Here is a 19,350-nt window from a genome sequence, read left to right as displayed (position 1 = left end):
TGAAAAAAATCAAAAATGTAAAATATTAACAAAATAACGATAGTTTATGAGTGTTCAATCCGTTAAAATCGAACCATTTAAAAGATAACCATTTAAAACCGAACCAAACGAAAATAGAAAAAATAGTTTGGATTTGGTAGTACTGAATAAACCGAATGGATGTTATTTTTAAGAAACCGCAGTGTATAAATTTGGTTCAGTATATTAAGCGATCAAACCGAATAAACCAATGAAAATGATTAATTGATATATATTAGTATACTTATATATAAATTTTATAGTAATCTGTATTTGATCAATATTTCTAATAAAAATAATAGAAACTGGCTATAATATTAGTAATAAAATTATAAACTAAATATAAGATATAAGTTATGATGATATTTTTGGTAGATATTGTTAATATATATTTATTAATTAAATGTCCTTAATATCATGATAATTATATATTAAATATATTTTTATAAAATAATAGTATATTTATTGTTAAAATATGTTAATGATTATTAATTATCTTAAATATCATGATAAATATATAGATATAAAAAAATATTAATTAAACTAATGACTTATGTTAAAATGATGGAAAAGATTACAAGTAAGCAAATTAACTAAAATCATAGAGAAGATGACAAGTAAGCAAATTCACTTCGCAAATAATAGTATAGATACCCACCGTAGGAAACTTAATGGTTGGACATGATGTCTCCCTAAAATCGATGGGAAAAATTGTAGTATTTGCGGAAGCACCATAGCCTATTGGTTAAGGTTCAAAGCCTTCTCCATCCAAGTTTGAGGTTCGATTCCTAGACTTTGCAATTATTGGACGTTCCAGAGTACTGTAGGCAGAACCGTTCGTTGTGGTTGTCTGCTGCGGAGAGAGCATGTCGATCGAGAATGTCTTACATGCAGAATCGTCCGTTGATCCAAGTGTTTCAAGGAGAGTTTCATCGTGGAATCTTTATCCGTAGAGCTGTTCATCAATATCTCATATGTTACAGGTAGTTGATCATATCTAATAGAGTTAGAGATTATACGATGATGTAATGTGTTGGTGTTTTAAAAATAAAAGTGTAGTCCCTACTTAACTATTCATTTAATACTTGTACAGGCTGCATGGATGCGGTGCATGGATGCGGATCACGTCCTGATGAACAAACGTGCATTGACGGCGTCATCAAACCCCACAGAGCGACAGCTAACGGCGTCTTTATTCAACGTTGTCACTTCCAAACTAGATCCAGCCCTTCTCGTGCACAGACCGAACCACTTGTGCTGCAGGTAAGAGAATCTCCGCCACGGCGGGAGAGACAAGCCACGGCTCTTCAACGACCAATTCGCCGCGACGCACGACTCTCTCACAATCGTCCTCAGATTTTCCTCCTTTCCAACAAAAACACGAGGCAGCAACTGCAATACGCGCAGTTAAATTTCCCTTAAAATTTTAGATATTTTTCAATTACTTTTTCATTTGTTTTGGGCGGGTTAAACCCTAGTTGTTAATAAAACGCTGATCAATGTGTTACCACTCACCCTGCTTAGGTAAAGGGAAATTTCGTTCTTAAAAATGTTACCTTTGAAATTTCTTAATTAGGGTAGAATCACAAATTAAGAAGACTTTTATGGGAGTGTTACAAAAAAAAAAAAAAAAAAGAAGACTTTTATGGGATGGTTACTATTTCGTCCCTTTATTACAATGCAATCTCAACCATCTTGCGAACGACCACAAGAAACAAGTACACAAGTGACTTGATTTAGACTTCCACTACATCACGAGACCACACACACACACATTATGCTTAGCATCTTCACTAAAAGATTATGTCAGACTTTAACAAAACTAAAGAGTACTTTTGACAAAAGACGAGCACATACTTTGTTTTCTTTTTTTAGCTTAATATCTTTTCGCCCAGAAAATATAATTAAAAAGATTAAGGGTGTTAAGAACACACAGGACCGCATAAAACAGCTCGAGCCTGGAGCCGTTAACATCTTCTCCGTCGAGCCATCCCGTGACCGATTTAGTGACATCCACAAGAACCGTACTGAGGAAGAAACCTAATGCGGTGGAAAACCACCCCAACGCCGTGCTGATGCTCTTCATACTCGCCGGAGATTCTCTATAAAAGAACTCTAACATTCCTCCAAGAGTCAACACATCCGAGAAACTCAGCAAAACATACTGAAACTCTAACCAGAACACAGATATTTTGATGCTATTGTGAACCGCCTCGTGTTTTCTCTTGGCCTCCACGATTGCTGCTATGGCCATTGCAACAGATGTAAGAGCTAGGCCTGTTCCTATGCGTTTCAAATTGAAGCACGACGACCTTTCGTTGTTGCTTGATGAGATTCTTTTTCCAAAGAGTTCGTAGAAAGCTATAGAAGAGAGCATAAATAGGAGAGCAATAGTGTTGAGAGAAGCGGGAGGAACCTCGAAGGACTTTGAGAGTTTTCTGTTCATCAGCATGCCTTGTTGTACGGAGTAGGTTGAGAGTTGTGCTAAGCAACAGTTCATTACAATTGTGCTCGCAAAAATTGGTAGGAGAGCTAGAAACGTTCTTGTTTCTTCAACTTCGGTTGCTGAGATCTTGTTGTTGAGCTTCGCTTTATTTAAAAACCTGAAAATCAAATACCAATACCGATCTTGTTATAACGCATTTGAATCATATAAATCATAAATCATTAAATAAAAGTGAACTTTAATACATACAATAATTAACGAGAATCTATGGCTTTTTTTATATGCCAATCTATGGCTTTTGAAATAAGATCAATAACCATTTTTATTGATTATACCCACGTCTTTCAAATTTAGTTAGGAGAGTCTAATTAACTATTTTAATTGAAAATATATTTTTATTAAAAGGTAAAAAGATTAGTTGAAATACATGCAGAATCAAAATTATGAAAGCTTATTGTTTCTTCATTCATTTCTATGGGAAGTAGGAACCATATTTAGTTTGTTTTGTTTTAGCACTTTAGAAGTCAACAAAACTTAATTATGTTAGTGCAAATAAAAAAAAATAAAAAATACGTGTTTAGCATTACTTGAATTTGTTGTGATGAATGCTTTTGTCGGTAGAGTTATTCAGCGTTATCTCTGCATCCGTTACAAACCTATTTCGGTTTCTTGCGGCTGAAACAAACACGTTCACAATTCTGGTCAAAGGGCTTCCCGTTGGACGCCTGAACCGATACATAGGAAATCCCACGGTGAAAATAAAGAGTGCAGAGGCCAAAATCACGGTGCAGATATCGAAGCTGGAGCTCCATCCTTTGTTCTCTTCAGTCCAAACCATAATTGTAACGGCCAAGAGGCCTCCAAAGCAGATAGAGAAGAAGTACCAACTGAAAAATCCTGAGATAAGTCCTTGCTTTCGACTATCAAGCTGGTCGCCTCCATGAGCAGGCAAAGAGGCTTTGACACCTCCAACACCTGTAGCTACTGCATATAGTCCGGTGAATAGAACCAGTGATTGAAGAGTTGAAGGAGTGTTATCTCCGTGAGGTTGTAACTTAGGGGTATGTGCTTGGATGGTCAACAAGATCAAACCCTATAGGAGTATAGTTTTAAATTTATATATGTATAAATTATTATTTTAAAAGATTCAATGGAGTGTTTTCTAGTTACCAGGAGTTCAATGGAACAAAATATGACGAAAGCGGTGAAGCGAGTGAGAAAAGAGTCAGCAACAAAACCACCAATGATAGTGAGCAAAAACGACGTTCCTGTGAAATTGGTCACCATGTTCGATGCTTTGGCTGATGAGTAATGCCATGATTTTGTAAAGTATGTGATGAAGTTGGTTGAACATGCTAAGAACACCATATTCTCCATCATCTCCACAACTACATCAGCATACACCAAAGCTCTTATAAATAATGAAAGTACAATTTATAAGGGTGTTTTTGTTGAGGTATAGAAATTTACCACAAGCGATGGAAGCAGCTCTAATTCCACCATGCTTGCCAGGGATTGCCTCTTTGCCCCTCCAATCTTCAAATTTCTCTTCCATCTCATTCTGCATATCTACGATTCTTTAGAAACAAGGATGATTTAATAGATATTTTGTGTAAAGTAATTTATTAGGTGTTTAACATTACCGATGGTGGTTGCTTTTGGGTTTTTGTTTATATAAGAAAATAAGAAGAAATTGCGTGAGAATGTAAAAACAAAGTAATTAAGAGCTGAAACGGAAAGCAATTACTATTTATTGACCTGTTTTACAAGTGTCTACTGACTAGTTTTGTTTGGACATTTGCAAGTAATGGCACTATCTTTCCACTTTTTATATAATTAGTAAAACTGTCATATATTTCTTAATTTGTATTGAGACATGCAAGAGTAATATGTATCTCTGTATTGGTTAAATCAGTTTATTTTGTATTCATGTATTCAAAATTATTATCTAACATGCCATAGTGTAGTCACTGAATGATATCCATGTATGATGTATCAATTACAGAATATTCCAAATCTTAATTTAAAAATGCTCTAAGGTAACTTTTAAAGTAATATCGGATATCATGCAGTCAAGTCAAAAGGTTCATGCATCTACCATTTCTTTCCTTTCTTATATTCAAAACCCAAAATATGGCAAAAATCAGAAATTTCTAGTTTCTTAGACTTGCATGGAAAAGGAAAACATTTACAAAACTATTTTTTGTTTAGCTAGCATAAGTTTTTGTAGTGGCAAAGGAAACGACTTGTTGTTTGGTTCGTAATAGACGACAAAATCTCTGAAAAAGCGTAAGATACATAAACATACAGTTTGTCAATGGCAATCAACTTATTATACATAGGAATTGCATTTGTAATGAAATGCATATAGGCTAACTTGACGAGCAGTCATATTTTCACATCACTAATGCAATTTTCATACTTGTCAATCTTTCTATCTAAAACTATTAGTATCATAATTCAATAAAATCATGTAGTTTCCAAAAAAAAAACTCAATGCTTCTTTCAGTTGCCGATACTGTGGTCATGTGGTGTTATGCAGTTTTAAATCCAAATTATAAATCGCTGCTTATACAATCAAATTTATTTGCTAATATTCTTACATGTCCAATTTCATATCATAGGTTATGTGATTATTAAATATCACAACTCTTGGCATGTGATTATTATTAGTTGTTCGAAAGAAAAGCATATGATTATTAATGCCACTTAACCCAGTGGTAGAACGTTAACATTGACATCATGGCCTTAATTTTTAAGATGCTAATTAATATTTTAGTCTCCTTAAAATCCATTGGAAAAAAAGTGTAGTCCCTACTTAACTATTCATTTAATACTAGTACATGCTGCATGGACGCGGATCACGTCCTGATGATCAGACGTGCATTGACGGCGTCATCAAACCCCACAGAGCGACAGCTAACGGCGTCTTTATTCAACGGCGCCACTTCCAAACCAGATCCAGCCCTTCTCGTGCACGGACCAAACCACTTGTGTTGCAAGTAAGAGAATCTCCGCCACGGCGGGAGAGACAAACCACGGCTCTTCATCGACCTCTTCGCCGCGTCGCAAGCCTCTCTCACAACCGTCCTAAGATTCTCTTCCTTTCCTACGAAAACACGAGGCAGCAACTGCAACGCACGCGCGTATTGGAGTGTGGGCCTCGCGATCTCGAACTCAGAAGCAAAGTCTAGATCAACAAAGTAACGAACGGATGTCCGATCACCAGGGGGTTTGTGAACGACGTCGATGAAGTCGTAACTCCCGGCGGTGAGTTTAGATGATGAGTTCCATTTCGAAACGCAAACGGCGGCGTTGTGTCCGAGCTCTCGTAGAAACGATGCTACCTTGTCTTTGAAAACATGTTTCCGCCGGGATCTGAAACTGGAATATGCTTCCACTGCTTTCAGAACATGAGATAGCAATATGTTTCGATAAGGATCATAGTCGGAGAAGCTCAAGGCCATCTTTAAGATCTTCTCACTAGCTTCTTCACCGGAACGTTCCGTTGCGGAATTTTCAGACAAGTCGGAGTCAGAGTCGTAGAGTGTTTGTGATCTGTCTTCGAGAAACTCGAGTTCGCAGATTTCAGGAGAGTCTTGGTCTTCTAGTATGCTGCTGTGGTTGCTGAAGATCCGAGCCTTGGCTTCATCGTCTAGTGGGTCGGTGACACGTTTGGTTTTAGAGAAGATCGCCATATAGATGAGAAGTGAAAAGGTGAGAGAATCGAATTTAAAGTGAGCGTTTGAGTGCGTTACGGTGGAGCATTTAGCTGGGAATATTCCTTGTTTCTTTTTTCTTTTCTATGTTTCTTTTTATTTTTTGCCTTTTACAATTTGTTATCTATCTGACGAAAGACTAGTGCATAGGAAGGATATCCTATTGTACCTGAGGATTTTTTCCAAGTCGTATGGACGGACAAGATTTAGAGCAGCCAAGTATATTCTTTTTTGAGTATTCTTACAAGAACATATATCCTAAAGCAAAGTTCATTTTATGCACCGTTCGTGTTTGTTTTTATTCTTCATTGGTCACATCAATTAACGTAGGACGTTTAGTAGAAGTGCTTCCATCCTAATTGGTTGAACTTCGGTAGAAGAGCATGTTTGATAAGTTTTGATAGACCGTGGCAAAGCTCTGAACAGAGCAACCAAAGTTGTGAACAATTAGGAAACAACATGTAAAAATTTGCTTGATGAATTCTAATCGATTCACACAAGGTATGACGAGAATCTCGATTATAAATTATCAAACGCTAACATTTAATAAAGAACAACAATGTCTTGAGGAGTCTTATCTAAAAAAACACAACTTGATCGAAATTAGGCAAAGGTACAGAAAAGAGAAAAACATCCAAAGCCAGTGAACCATTCTCCACGATGCTGCTGCTTCACTTCTGCACATTCTCACCCAAATAAAGTTCGGTTAATTACGCTTAAAATCAACAAATATGTGCTGGTAAGATTAGAGAGATACTTACAGAGAGTTTTGCAAACATGTTTCCGTAAAACTTGGCCTCCTTTTTGTTAAACTCCTTCATTTTCTCCTTCAGCCTTCTCTGCTCCACCTTCACTTCCCTATCATTTTGATAATAAAAAAAAAAAACCAAATCACATTTAGATTTAACTTTACAATCTATAATGTTCACTCACTAGATGAAAGAAGACAAACCTGTTGTCGGGATCGACTTCAAGGGCCTTCTTGACATCAAACTCAGCCAAGTCCAAATCAGCCAACTCCATGTAAGCCTGCGCTCTCCTGTATAGGGCCTTCACATTGGTGCTTTCCAGCTCTAGCACCTAAAACATATATCCAAAGCAAACCACTTTCCATCATTATTGGCTCTGAAGTTATAAAAAAAGAAAGGATATGCAAGTCTTGACCACCAATTAGTTTTACCTTTGTGCATAGCTTTTCAGCTTGCCTGTATTCTTTCAACTTCAGTTTGCAAGCTGCATCGTTCAGATTGCACGCCACTTTCAATGCTTTTGCTTGCTTCTTCTCATCCTCGCTGAAGGATGAGTCGTATTCAATGTATTTGACAGCCTGAGAAGAAACCAAACCATGTGAGATAATATTCAACGTAAAATAACACTAACGCTTTCATATTTATTACCTTCTCGTATCTCTTGGAAGCGAGTGCGTATTTGCCTGCTTTGAACTTGGCATTTCCTTCTTCCTTCTTCTTACCAGCAGCTTCAATCTTCTCCTCAGTGTTCATGTCCCACGATTCCCTTTCCTAAAAGATCAGTGACAAACAAGTGTTGGACACCCACATTTGCTTTATTCTCTGAAAGAGGGGTAAACACTCAAAACTGCACTAACCTTGTCGAAAGACACAAGGTCAACCTCATAATAGACGGTTGAGTTTGGCGGCACCACAGCTAATTCCTGCTTTGACTCAGTTGAACCAAAAGCATACACTGGGTCTATGGTCACCAATGCCACTTCACCCTTCTTCATCTTCAACAGAGCTTTATCAAGCCCATCGATCACTTGCTCTGTTAAAAAGCACCCAGCAAAATCAATTAGAACGATAAAAGTTGGAATAACCAACGAAAAGTTTACAGAAGTTTTGCAGAAGTGTAGTTACCTTCATCTGTTTTGAACTCAAAGGGCTCTTCACCTTCACCGTGACCTTTCTTTAGGAACACAGTACCATCTCCAAGTTTACCTATCAGTTTCACTGCCAGAAAGAACAAAAAAAAAGACATTTAAGAAACTGCTATTGGACAAGTCGACAAGAGATAAGTGCACTCAAAATCTGAAATATAAACCTTTCACAACCGCCCCCTCATTGGGACGCTCATATCCTTCCCCTTCTTTCAAGATTTTCTTGATGACCTTGTTGTCATCGGTCACTTCAGAAACTGTCTTCCAGGAAACTAACTCCAGCTCGATCTCAAGCGTCGCGTTTGGAGGAACCGCAGCTTCACCAGCAGAGGCTGGCTTGCCCTTCTCCCCGAAACCATCTGTCGCATTAATAAGCAAGTTGGGAAGAGACAACAAGTGCAACATCATACCAAGATCCATAAAAACACAAATGAAAAAAAAACTGTCTTACATTGTGGTTTAACAGTCAGAAGAACCTTCTCTGCCTTCTTCATGGTTTTCACAGCCTTAGCAAGTGCAGGACAGAAGTAACCTATATAATGACACAGACCACAAAGATTGTCAGGGACAGAACATACTATCTTACATCTCCATCATTTGTCAGAAGAAACAGAGCACTAACCGTCTTTAACAGTGAACTCAACACCATCAGATTTCCCAACAACAGTACCATCCTCGAGCTTAGCCACATACTTAACTGAACAAACAAATACACAGGAGAATACCGTTAGGGATATCAAAAACACAGACCAATCTCTAAAGTAAGTCACAAAGAAACTGGACACAAACCAAGAACTTCATCGAGATCCTTTGGGGTTTCCCACTTCTCTCCCGCAGCAACAATCTTCTTAAACACACCACCATCTTTGCATATGTCCTTGACACTAGACCAAGAAAGCAACTCCACATCAAACTGAAGCGTGGCATTGGCAGGGATGGTCGGCGGCGAGCCAGATTCCCCATAAGCCAGCTCGGAAGGGATAGTGAAAACAGCGTTTTCGCCTTTCTTCATAGTCTTAATACCAATATCCCATCCTTTAATAACCTGACCTGCAATCACATTGCCAAGACAAAATAATAAGCAAACAATTCACACAGATCTCTACCAAAGTTAATCCCTTTAGGCTAATAATGATAAACACTGATAAAACCTAGCAGCACAGTGATACTAGAATGTAACTATAATCTCAAATTCAAGATACGCGCTTGGGACTAAGCTTATCGATCATAATCAAAGAGATTGAATCCACTGACCTTGACCGAGAGTGAATTTGAAAGGCGTTCCTCGGTCGCGGCTGGAATCGAACTTGGTCCCATCGAGCAAAGTACCAGTGTAGTGCACTGCAGAAGAGATCAATTAAGTTTCAGCTGAGTCAAATCGAAAAGAAGACAAATTGGAGATTCGAATCGATGTTAAGTTTACCTTCGACTTCATCGCCGTTCTCCGGAGTCTCGAATCCTTCGCCTTCCTTGAGGAGCTTCTTCTTCAAGCCTTGCTGGATCTCCTTCTCCTCGCCGACTTTGAGGAAGGAGGCGTCGTCGCCGAAATCCATCTCGTCGTCGCCGTTCATTCCACCGACGGGAGGCATCTCGAAATCTTCATCCATCTCGATTCAAAAAGCACGAAAGTAAACGAATCGCAAGAGAAGAGTTTGTGAGGAGAGTTGAGGTTGGTAACGTGGTTTATATATTCGGGTGAGTAAAAGGGTTCTAGAGCCTTCCTTTTCCTTTATGCGAGAGAGCGAGAAGATGACGGTGTTAAAAGACTGTTCCTGAATATTACAAATTTACAATACAAATGTTGTTTCACTCGTGACGCCGTTACGACAGATGTGAACTTTGATTACGTCAGCTGTTTCTACTGGGCTTTAACTATTTTCAGTAAATTCTCTATTAGGTTGGCAAAAGTGCAGAATAGTACAGATTCTTGATCGGGCCCAATAAGGTTTGGTTCAGAAAAAAGGTAATCATGCTTCTACACGATAAAAGAGACTTACAAATTTACAATTCAAATTTTAGAAATATATAATTTCTCCTTTATATAAACTAAAAAGTATGTGTTAAGTAAATATATAATATCAATCTAGTGTAGTGTCGTGCAAATAAAACTGTGCTTAAATTTTCATAAAATAATAAAAAATTATTTCCACAAAATAAAACGTTTTGGAAACTTTTTTAAAAATATAAATTTTCCGTCTTTATTAAAAAATATTCTTTAATAGCATTAAATTTTAAGAAAACTATTTGAGTTTACTAAATTACTATTAGTTTAATTTTATTTAAAATTTATAATTCTACATTTAAAATATAAATTCAAGGTGTTTTAATATTAAATACATAAAATTATTTTTGTGGAGCAAAAAGAATAAGAGAAAATGACTAAGATACCACTAAAAAAGTTTTTGTCACAAATATAGTCTTTAAGAATAAAAATGACCAAAATAGCACTTAAGGTTTTATCAAAAGAGATAAATATACACTTATACCCTAATGGTAAATTAATTTAGACATTAGGGTTTAAAGTTAAGAGGTGGAGTTTATGATTTAGGGTTTAGGGTTTAGAGTTTGGGGTTTAGGGTTTAGGATTAAAGGTTTAGAGTTTAGGGGTGGGATTTAGGGTTTAGAGTTTAGGGATGGGGTTTAGGGTTTAAAGTTTAGGTTTTAGGGAGTAGGGTTTTGGGATAAGATTTCAAATTTTGAAAAATAAAAAAAAATTAAATTTTTTAAAACATAAAATGCTATTTTGGTCATTTTAGTTTTTGAGGGCTATTCTTGTGACATAAACTTAGAAATGTGCTATTTTGGAGATTTACCCAAAGAATAAGTGAATAAATATTTTTTAAGAAACATCATCTTTTATTTTGCTTAGGGTTCGGCTACGGTCTGTTAAGTGGCCAAATCATGCTAATTTTAAAAGCTTTTATGGTAAGTTCAACGATTGTGCGGCTTATAAAATTAACTAGGTGTTTCTGCACCATGTGCAATAAAGAATTTTTTCAACGATTGTACGGCTTATAAAATTAACTAGGTGTTCCTGCACCATGTGCAATAAAGAATTTTTTTAATTTAATTTATATTTAAAAATACATTTTATTAAATATTATAGATTTTACAATTTTCTTACTAATATTTAATATAGATTTGATATATATTAAATCAATTTGTATTAAACTAATAAAAATGATATAAAATTGTATAATTATCAAAAATGTAACCTAAACAATATTTATAAAATTTGTAAATATATAAGAAACTAATGATCTTACGATTAGATATTTAATTTTTTTAAAAAATTGTATAAATTTTTGAAAGCTTTAGTAATACAAATTGTATAATTATACAAAATAATAATATTTCAAAATTTGAAATGTTATATATGAATATCTTTGTTTTATAATTGATGTATGAGCTATTACCATATTTAAGAAAAAGTTTACCAAAAAGATATATCAATATTAAATGTAATATATGAATTATTATCATATTCTAATAAGTTTTCCAAAAATATAAATCAACATTAAATGAAATTATCCATGTCATATTTTTCTGGAAGCCATGTCATCAATTTCAGTAGCCATGTCATATTGTTTTGTGAAATTGATCGTGGAAATAACATGTGGCAAAATCACTTCGTAAATATAGTCTACGGGACTAGATTTGGACCCGCACAACCGTGTGGGTATTAAATTTCATGTTTATATATATTTTACATAATTAGAATATATTTTTTTAAGTTACTTATATATTTTAATGTTTATATATAATTATTTTAAATATAACAATTTGATAGTTTTATGCTGTAAGTTAATTGATTATTTCAAATCATCACATATATTTGGTATTTTTTATTATATATATTTTAAAATTATTTTTTTATTCAATTATTATGATCATGATCTGTTATTCAAAGCGCTAGATTTCTTTTATCAATATTTTTTATGTTTATTCATTTAAGATAATAACTATATATATATATATATATAAAAGTTTAAGACAAGTTAATTTTATACATGAATAATCTAATTTACTAATGTTAACCCGTTTTACCAACATATTATATTTCTAGCATAAATTTTAAATGTTTGTGAAAATAAATTATATTAATTTATCAGTTTAAAATAATTTTATCATATTTAGTTAAATACAGTGTTTTATTTTAAAATGATAGATATAACTATACAATAGTAAAATTTGATATATTTTTTTTTGTAAAAGATAACTGAGTATATATATATATATATTAATGTATAATAACATTAATTTCATTACTAATTACAAAATTAGTGAAAATATTTATATACAATTTTTGATAATTAAGATATTGTTATAATTTTTTCAACACATTTGTTAAGAAAATTAAATATATATATTTATATTTTAAATTAAAAGATATCAAATTATATTATGATTTAAGTAGTTAAAAGATTATATATTAGCATTAAGAAAATACATTTAATAAAAAATTAAATGATGATCCAAATAAAAATATCACACATGAATCAAGGTGAGTTTGTTAACAAATTCGGATTTTTAGGAGTCGATGTTATATTAGGAATGATATATTATTAATTCATATTATTAGTAATAAATGAATAATAACTGATTTCTAATGATAGTCTATTTTTTAAAAAAATACACATGAATCAATATTGTGACTTCTGTTTTATAATATATAAGATTACTAATATAGAGAGGAGTGCTCTCTTCCAATGTTACAGTTTTTACCTTTTTAGCATCACTAGGATCCAGTTATATGGATGATGAAAACGATTGTGGGGTGTCAGGTGACTTACATAAAATAACACTTTTTGAGTTATCATTGCACTAAAAGACACAATATTGTTTTGACACACTTTAATGTGACAGGTGTTTTATTGAGGACGAAAATAACCTTTTTTTTGCTAAGGAGAAGAATGTTTTTTTAGGAGGCAACCTGTAATGAAACTTAGTTGGTGTCTAGTTGCATTTAATAATAAAGTTATGAACCAGAAAGGTATGTATATGGATTTATGTGAATGGCTTGTACGCGTGAGATCAATTTAAAGACAGAAAATCTAACGGCTACAAAGAAGAATGTCTTTTAGGGTGTAATTAATCGAAGAAGATGAGTTGAGGTCAGACAAGATATGGTCAGACGAAGTTTAGTTAGCAAATATATGGCCAGACCCTAGTTGTACGAGAGTATTGTGGTCAGGTGATGAATGGAGGGGAGGTGTGTGGTCACTCGATGTGTGGATGGGTGTTGTGTGGTTGGGCGATGAGATGTGGTCAGAAGAGTTGTAAAGTGGTGGAGAGATGTAAGGAGGGTTCCGGAATGGGAATCAAGAATGGGAGCATGCCTTTTAGGGTGTAACTAATGGGTTTCCAAGGTTGAGAAAGTAAGTGAGTCGTGGTCAGAAGAGATATGGTCAGACGAAGTTTGGTTAGGACATGAGTATTTGCTCAGGTGATGAGTGGATGGGAGGTGTGTGGTCACTCGATGTGTGGACGGGTGTTGTGTGGTCAGACAATGAGATGTGGTCAGACGAGTTGTGAAGTGGTGGTGGAGAGAGTTAATTGATGGAATTGCTACGAACTTTTTTTGATCAGAAACGAGCACCATGGTGGAATACCAACTGTTGTGGTCACGAAATCCATGGTTCAACCAGAGTCTCACCAAACCGTCCAAACCGGCCATCTAGGAGGTACCAGCGACCGAGGTTCAGTCCAAGGCGTATATATCTACAACCAGAAGGACTTTCAACATGAAACAAATTTTATTGGATTCTACACTCAAGAAGGAGTCCAGGCCAATTGGAATTGGGCCAATATATTCACGGAGCAAGAAGTTATGAATTTTACAATTCAGAGGTTTCTCAACCCGTCCATCTGCGAGTACCCGACTTTAGAAGAAGATTCAAGCTCAATTAAGGAGCGGCCTGAAGCAAAGCCCATCATAGGAGTCAAGAGGAGTTTATCAGATTTCCAGAAAGCCCAAGATCAGGAGAAATGGCCACGGAAATTAGGAGTTATGATCAATTCCCCAGAACCGACCAAACCGACGTCATCTATGGAAAGTCTCCAACCAATTCAACTTGGTTCGACCCAGAGCTATTTATGGGAACCAGGAGATCATTTTAACCAATCAGGAGGTATTCCAGAAGTCCTTTGCTGCACCAGAACCCAGGAGATCAGTTGGTTCAATGGAGAATCACTTAAACCCAACCGGAGCTATTTATGGAAAGATTGGACAATCTTTCGGTTTGATCCTTTCCATGCAATTCCAATCCAACCAGGAGAACCAGACGACGTCCAGACAAAACCAAGACATCCAGGAGACATTATACACGAGCCAGAAGAGTTCTACAACTTCATCCCATGCACCAGCCCACATAGGAATAAGAAGATCCCCATTATCACCAAACTGCCTTATTTGGAGTCTCAAGCATTAAAACTCCAACAGCTCTTTTTCCTTCAGTCTATGCACGACATCAGCACCTTCTAGACCATTAAGAAGATTCCCAGGAAGCTCACTTACCCCCTCAAACCGTCCAGATACAAGGAGGACACCATCTACATTCATTTGGCCAAGATTCTCATCATTAAGCCTCCAACAGCTAGTTTTCAAGGAGCCATCAATTCCTTTGCTTCCAAGTTTATTATTTCGATTTTATTTCTTTCCTTATGTAATTTTATGACTGTTAGAGAGTCCTTGGTCGAGCCTATAAAGCTCTAGTCTTTGTTTCATTGTAAATGACCCCATTTTGAAAGTAATAAGAATTATTCAGTTTTTCTAGTTTTCTTAAAACTATTGTTCTAAGTCTTTTGAGTTTGTGTGAAGCAACTCCAAAGCACCTTGACTTATCAAAGCTCCTTTCCATGGCTCCTTTCCATAGAGTCTTGTGGCGTCCTCAACCCCCCCCCCCCCATCCTTCCATTCCAATTCGTTTGCCAAGCTTGAGAGTGATACACATCCAGCAAGCAAAGCACCATCTCAATCCACTTCAATCATCAACTGATTAGGCTGAGAGTGTCACACGACCAGCAGCCTAATTTCATCCTATCTATCTTTATTTATCTTGTTTTATCATATTAGAAATCATATCTCATTTGTTTTCAGGATCATAACTTGCATTCCATCATATCGCCCATCCGATCATATCTTTGGTCGATCCATCAAGCTTCCATCAACCATTTTGCCATCCCTGATTTCCAGCCTGTATCACCAACCCTTTTGGCTCTTGCCTTATCCCAATCGATCTGTTTCATGTATTTTTGCCCCTCAATTGTTGTTGTGAATAGTAGAATTTTCAAAAATGAAGCCAACCAAATGCAGAAAAGCATCGTTGGTACAATAATTTTCCTCTGAAAGCGGAGACGGGGATCGATAATGTGTTTTCAGTTTCTAACTCACAAAGATCAATCAAACGACACCGGAGAGCAATCGACGGTAAAAACTCAGTTCGGCGACGGTGACGACGGCGGGGTTAGGGTGGCAGATCTGCATCGACGAGAGAGAATGTGTCTCTTTAGGCGGGTTGCAGATCTTCATCAACAACAAAGCAGTGAGATTATGATTTGCTATTTCTGATGATCTGGAAAGTTTTTTCATGATTTAATTATGAAGAAAATATCCAAGAGTAAATAAAGAGAGAGAAAGTAACAAAACAGAAAATCTTGTTTGAGGGTACAATAGACAATCAACTCATCAAATGTGTGTTGGAAGCATATTGTGTTCTTTTGTGATATCAAGAAGTGAGAATGTGTCCGTATGAGTAATTTTCTGAAAATCTATAGCTATATCCAAAAAAATCTCAAGCATTAACTCAACAACAACCAAAAAGTAACTAAATCCTACAGCTTCTTCCAAATTCCGATCATACATTCGGTATCTAGGGGTGTGATTGGTAGTGGCTGTGAGTGCTCTCTACAGCCTCATTTCTTTCTAGAGCACTAAATCTACATCAATCTTGATTTCTATTTTTTTTTAAGTTCACAGCCTTTTTATAAAATCTACAGCACTTCTTTGAAATTATGTCTTTACAATTTCTCTGCAGAGACAAAAACCTACAGCCCATATTTAAAGACTTTTAAAAATTAAAAATCTAAAGCCAAAGCAATAAAAACCACAGCAATATTTCTACAGTCAAAAAATGAAATCACAGCAGTTACCAATCAACCCCTAGGTTCCATCCTACAACGTTTCTGTTTTCCTTCTCCTTTTTGCAAGTTTAGTCATAAGTAACTATTGTTATGATATCTTTTCTTTTGTTATGATTAAAAAATGTATATTGTCTACACAGATTTATCTAGACTAGCCAGGCAAATTGATTCTAGACAAGTTTTCCGACTCTGCGATTCCACCTTGTTATTTTTGAACTGCAACCATAACGTTAATTATTGTCCTCAACTAGCAAAAAGTAACGAGTCTAGTCTCTAGCATGTTTCAGATTCAAATGCTGAAGACATAACATGTTTCATGAGAAATTAAGAAGAAGATGGATGCGGTCAAAGCTCATTCTTTGTCTTTCCTTCGCTGGATGGTTTCCCGTTCACAGCAACTAGCTCGGTGTCGAATATCAATGTAGCCCCACCTGCAATTCACCACCACATTCACTTTCTTTCTCTTTTATGCAGATTCAAAAACCTCAACAAGCTACGATAAACCATAGTTCACCACCCATTGCATGTAACGTCGAAATCTCTATAGCAATATCGCCTTCTTATGTAGATATAGTCCAAAATTTTCAAAAAGCAACAACTATCAGCATCTGATTCTATATATATATAGTTTATGATGAACTTGTGTAAAACATGCATTGTTATTTTTTTTATAGTTTCAAATGTGCAGCATTTTTTCTTTGGGTATAAAATTAAATAATCTAATGTTCTCTCTACCTCATAACATGAGATATCATACCAGGAATTTTCGGTGGTGAGCCGTTGTCCCCATAACCAAGTTTGGAAGGGATTTTGAGCTTTCTCTTCTCACCTACACAAGCTCCAAGTAGACCCTGGTCCCATCCTAGCATCATTTAGATGTATTGCACTACATTCAGTTTCTATCCATTAAATAAAATAAAAAGTAACAATAATGAAAAACAAGTGCAATGTAATTGTAATCACACCTGGAATGACTTGACCACTCCCAAGCTCAAACTCAATAGGGTCACCTCTCTCAAAACTTGAATCAAACACAGTTCCATCTGTTAACTTTCCCTGCATAGAGGAGAGGGCTACGTTATTAATCGCCAATCACTTTATAAAAATCAGATTGATTATCTTAATTTTTGCATAACCTAATCCGATATCAACAGATTTACTATATAAGTTATACCAACTAATACAAGCTTTAACAAGACACTTACTCGATAATGGACCTTGATCTTGTCCCCTTTGTGAGCCTGAGCATCACATGTCTTAGGCTTGAACTGTACAAAATGTAAGCAAAAATTAACTACATAAACCAAAAGAGTAAGGAAGCTGCGTGAAAGAGCGAACCTTAACACCAATCTGCAACTCTGTCACATCACCTGACTTCTTCGCATAAACTGAACATCATCAATTCATCATCATCACCATCAACAACAACACAAAAGAAAAGGGAGATCAAATCGAATAGCACATGAATATCAATCAAACACATTGTGTACATTTCTGATGAAAAAACATTATCAGATCGATTGCAGAGACAAGAGCGATGGAATGATCAATCACAAAGGAAGCAATCGAGAACGATAGAGAGAAGACGCTGCATTTACCTGATGTTAAGACGGCAAGCAGAACCAAAACTCCAGCAGCTTTCATGGCGGATGATGCAGAGCTCCTCATCGTCTTCGATCTCTCTTACTTACCTCTCTAGATCTGTTTTTAGTTATTGACTTCTTTTAACAATGACCAAGTGTTTTTAATGGGCCTTCATATAGCCCATTAAGCCAATGTACAATCCAACAGATTTGCTCTTCACGTGATTAAGGCGGCGGATCACAGATATTGATCGCAGATCACGAGTCGTTTACATATTGTGCCTTTTTTCAAAGTAGCAAGGGAGTTATTCAATTCTTGCATTTTTCCACATTTTTTTTTTATCTTTAGACAATTGTCGATAACTTTAGTTGTCTATTTGTGTTTATTTACATTTCAATCAAATTAATATACGTTAGTATTTCTTCTTTAAATCTGAGTTGTTTGAGTGTCCATTGTTGTAAGAGCAGGATTATCGCGGTTCATTAGGGTGGGTTTTAGTATTTTTAGGATTAAAAATAATAATAATTATGTATTAAGTGAAAAACATCGCTTAACTAGGAGTTTAAGAGTCGTCTCCTGTGAGACATGCGTCAGTCATGCGTCTCTCTTTCTCTCCCGAGACGAAATCAAACCTCTTTTGTTTCGTCATTCCTCGACGACTCCGCCTCTCTCCTCGACGATGATTTCTCCTCGATGATGATCTCTCGTCGACGGAACCAATCGGTGTCTCTCTCGGTGGACTCCTCGTCTCTCTCCCTCTCCTCGACGGAATCTGTCGGAATCAATCGATGATCTCTTGACGACTCCGAGTCGCTGTTCGCTCTCCTTGACGAATCCTCGTCTCTCTCTCTCTCTCCTCGACGACTCCGCATCTCTCTCCCTCTCCTCGACGACTCCGACTCTCCGTCGCTCTCCTCGACGACTCCTCGCCTCTCTCCCTCTCCTCGACGACTCCAAGTCTCTCTCCCTCTCCTCGACGACTCCGACTCTCCGTCGCTCTCCTTGACGACTCCTCGTCTCTCACCCTCTCCTCGACGACTCCTCGTCTCTCTCCCTCTCCTCGACGACTCCGCGTTTCTCTCCCTCTCCTCGACGACTCCGCCTCTTTATATTGATCTCTCATCGAAGATAAATCTCCCGGCTTCAGTCTCTGTGGACCTCTCTCTCCGGCCCGTGGCTCTCCTCGATGAAATCAAATGGAAAGGTAAAGCTATGTATTTTTTCTTTTATGTCTGAATCCTTCTTTGTTATTTTGATTTGTTTGTTGTGTTAGTTTCTGCATCTTGATTCTGTCTCTTGTGTTTGTTTTTCTCTGGTGATTAAAATATGATCAATCCTGATTCATTTTGATTTGTCTTTGTCTTTGTTTCTTAAGATGGGCGGATCAAGAGACATTGAAGGTTCGTGAAAGAAGAGGTCGCCGATTGCAATACAAGTAAAACATAAATATGTCATCTGTTAAATTGATTGATAGTTTGATAAAAATCTTTGGTTAGGTGTGAGTAATGGTTAGATAGAAACGGATTATGGTCTGGAATGAATTGATT

General features: G+C 36.2%; 4 protein-coding genes and 1 long non-coding RNA gene across 5 annotated transcripts; 1 reads left to right on the top strand and 4 right to left on the bottom strand.

The window, feature by feature from the left end:
• Positions 1 to 1,646: 1,646 nt before the first annotated feature.
• Positions 1,647 to 4,113, bottom strand: LOC106435921 (protein NRT1/ PTR FAMILY 4.1-like). The gene is made up of 4 exons (XM_013876859.3): positions 3,935 to 4,113; positions 3,635 to 3,852; positions 3,052 to 3,557; positions 1,647 to 2,621 (listed from the first exon to the last, which is right to left on the bottom strand). Exons 1-4 carry the CDS (start codon positions 4,029 to 4,031, stop codon positions 1,895 to 1,897), a joined length of 1,548 nt encoding a protein of 515 aa, XP_013732313.1. The 5' UTR covers positions 4,032 to 4,113; the 3' UTR covers positions 1,647 to 1,894.
• A 1,044-nt stretch (positions 4,114 to 5,157) lies between these two features.
• Positions 5,158 to 6,514, bottom strand: BNAC03G44620D. The gene has a single exon (XM_013876862.3). The coding sequence runs from the start codon at positions 6,160 to 6,162 to the stop codon at positions 5,326 to 5,328; it is 837 nt and encodes a 278-aa protein (XP_013732316.1). The 5' UTR covers positions 6,163 to 6,514; the 3' UTR covers positions 5,158 to 5,325.
• A 173-nt stretch (positions 6,515 to 6,687) lies between these two features.
• On the bottom strand, positions 6,688 to 9,794 carry LOC106435922 (peptidyl-prolyl cis-trans isomerase FKBP62). Its single transcript, XM_013876860.3, has 13 exons — positions 9,501 to 9,794; positions 9,332 to 9,418; positions 8,867 to 9,127; positions 8,700 to 8,774; positions 8,529 to 8,609; positions 8,242 to 8,436; positions 8,058 to 8,150; positions 7,790 to 7,965; positions 7,581 to 7,703; positions 7,364 to 7,510; positions 7,136 to 7,263; positions 6,945 to 7,041; positions 6,688 to 6,860 (listed from the first exon to the last, which is right to left on the bottom strand). The coding sequence occupies exons 1-13, from the start codon at positions 9,682 to 9,684 to the stop codon at positions 6,855 to 6,857; spliced, it is 1,653 nt and encodes a 550-aa protein (XP_013732314.1). The 5' UTR covers positions 9,685 to 9,794; the 3' UTR covers positions 6,688 to 6,854.
• Positions 9,795 to 16,444: 6,650 nt separating this feature from the next.
• LOC106435912 (peptidyl-prolyl cis-trans isomerase FKBP15-1) lies at positions 16,445 to 18,003 on the bottom strand. The gene is made up of 6 exons (XM_013876847.3): positions 17,818 to 18,003; positions 17,558 to 17,607; positions 17,425 to 17,487; positions 17,185 to 17,275; positions 16,977 to 17,081; positions 16,445 to 16,650 (listed from the first exon to the last, which is right to left on the bottom strand). The coding sequence occupies exons 1-6, from the start codon at positions 17,885 to 17,887 to the stop codon at positions 16,565 to 16,567; spliced, it is 465 nt and encodes a 154-aa protein (XP_013732301.1). The 5' UTR covers positions 17,888 to 18,003; the 3' UTR covers positions 16,445 to 16,564.
• Positions 18,004 to 18,538: 535 nt separating this feature from the next.
• LOC125583689 lies at positions 18,539 to 19,218 on the top strand. Its single transcript, XR_007320737.1, has 2 exons — positions 18,539 to 19,007; positions 19,179 to 19,218. It is a non-coding gene; the product is annotated as an uncharacterized LOC125583689 (long non-coding RNA).
• Positions 19,219 to 19,350: the final 132 nt, after the last annotated feature.

Source organism: Brassica napus, chromosome C3, assembly GCF_020379485.1.
Source record: "Brassica napus cultivar Da-Ae chromosome C3, Da-Ae, whole genome shotgun sequence".
Taxonomy (NCBI): domain Eukaryota; kingdom Viridiplantae; phylum Streptophyta; class Magnoliopsida; order Brassicales; family Brassicaceae; genus Brassica; species Brassica napus.
The sequence above is the reverse complement of the archived record's forward strand: the minus strand, read 5'-3'. Positions and strand labels throughout refer to the sequence as shown.

Excerpts from the sequence above, each read along its gene's own strand:
- LOC106435921 (XM_013876859.3), bottom strand. The coding sequence starts at position 4,031 with ATGCAGAATGAGATGGAAGAGAAATTTGAAGATTGGAGGGGCAAAGAG. Across the intron at positions 3,558-3,634 it reads TTTGTTCCATTGAACTCCTG|GGTTTGATCTTGTTGACCAT; the intron begins GTAACTAGAAAA and ends ATACTCCTATAG. Across the intron at positions 2,622-3,051 it reads ATTCATCACAACAAATTCAA|GTTTTTAAATAAAGCGAAGC; the intron begins GTAATGCTAAAC and ends TTTGATTTTCAG.
- LOC106435912 (XM_013876847.3), bottom strand. The coding sequence starts at position 17,887 with ATGAGGAGCTCTGCATCATCCGCCATGAAAGCTGCTGGAGTTTTGGTT. Across the intron at positions 17,276-17,424 it reads AGATCAAGGTCCATTATCGA|GGAAAGTTAACAGATGGAAC; the intron begins GTAAGTGTCTTG and ends TCCTCTATGCAG. Across the intron at positions 17,082-17,184 it reads GAGTGGTCAAGTCATTCCAG|GATGGGACCAGGGTCTACTT; the intron begins GTGTGATTACAA and ends AAATGATGCTAG.
- BNAC03G44620D (XM_013876862.3), bottom strand. The coding sequence starts at position 6,162 with ATGGCGATCTTCTCTAAAACCAAACGTGTCACCGACCCACTAGACGAT.
- LOC106435922 (XM_013876860.3), bottom strand. The coding sequence starts at position 9,684 with ATGGATGAAGATTTCGAGATGCCTCCCGTCGGTGGAATGAACGGCGAC. Across the intron at positions 9,419-9,500 it reads GAACGGCGATGAAGTCGAAG|TGCACTACACTGGTACTTTG; the intron begins GTAAACTTAACA and ends TCTCTTCTGCAG. Across the intron at positions 8,775-8,866 it reads GGATCTCGATGAAGTTCTTG|TTAAGTATGTGGCTAAGCTC; the intron begins GTTTGTGTCCAG and ends TTGTTTGTTCAG.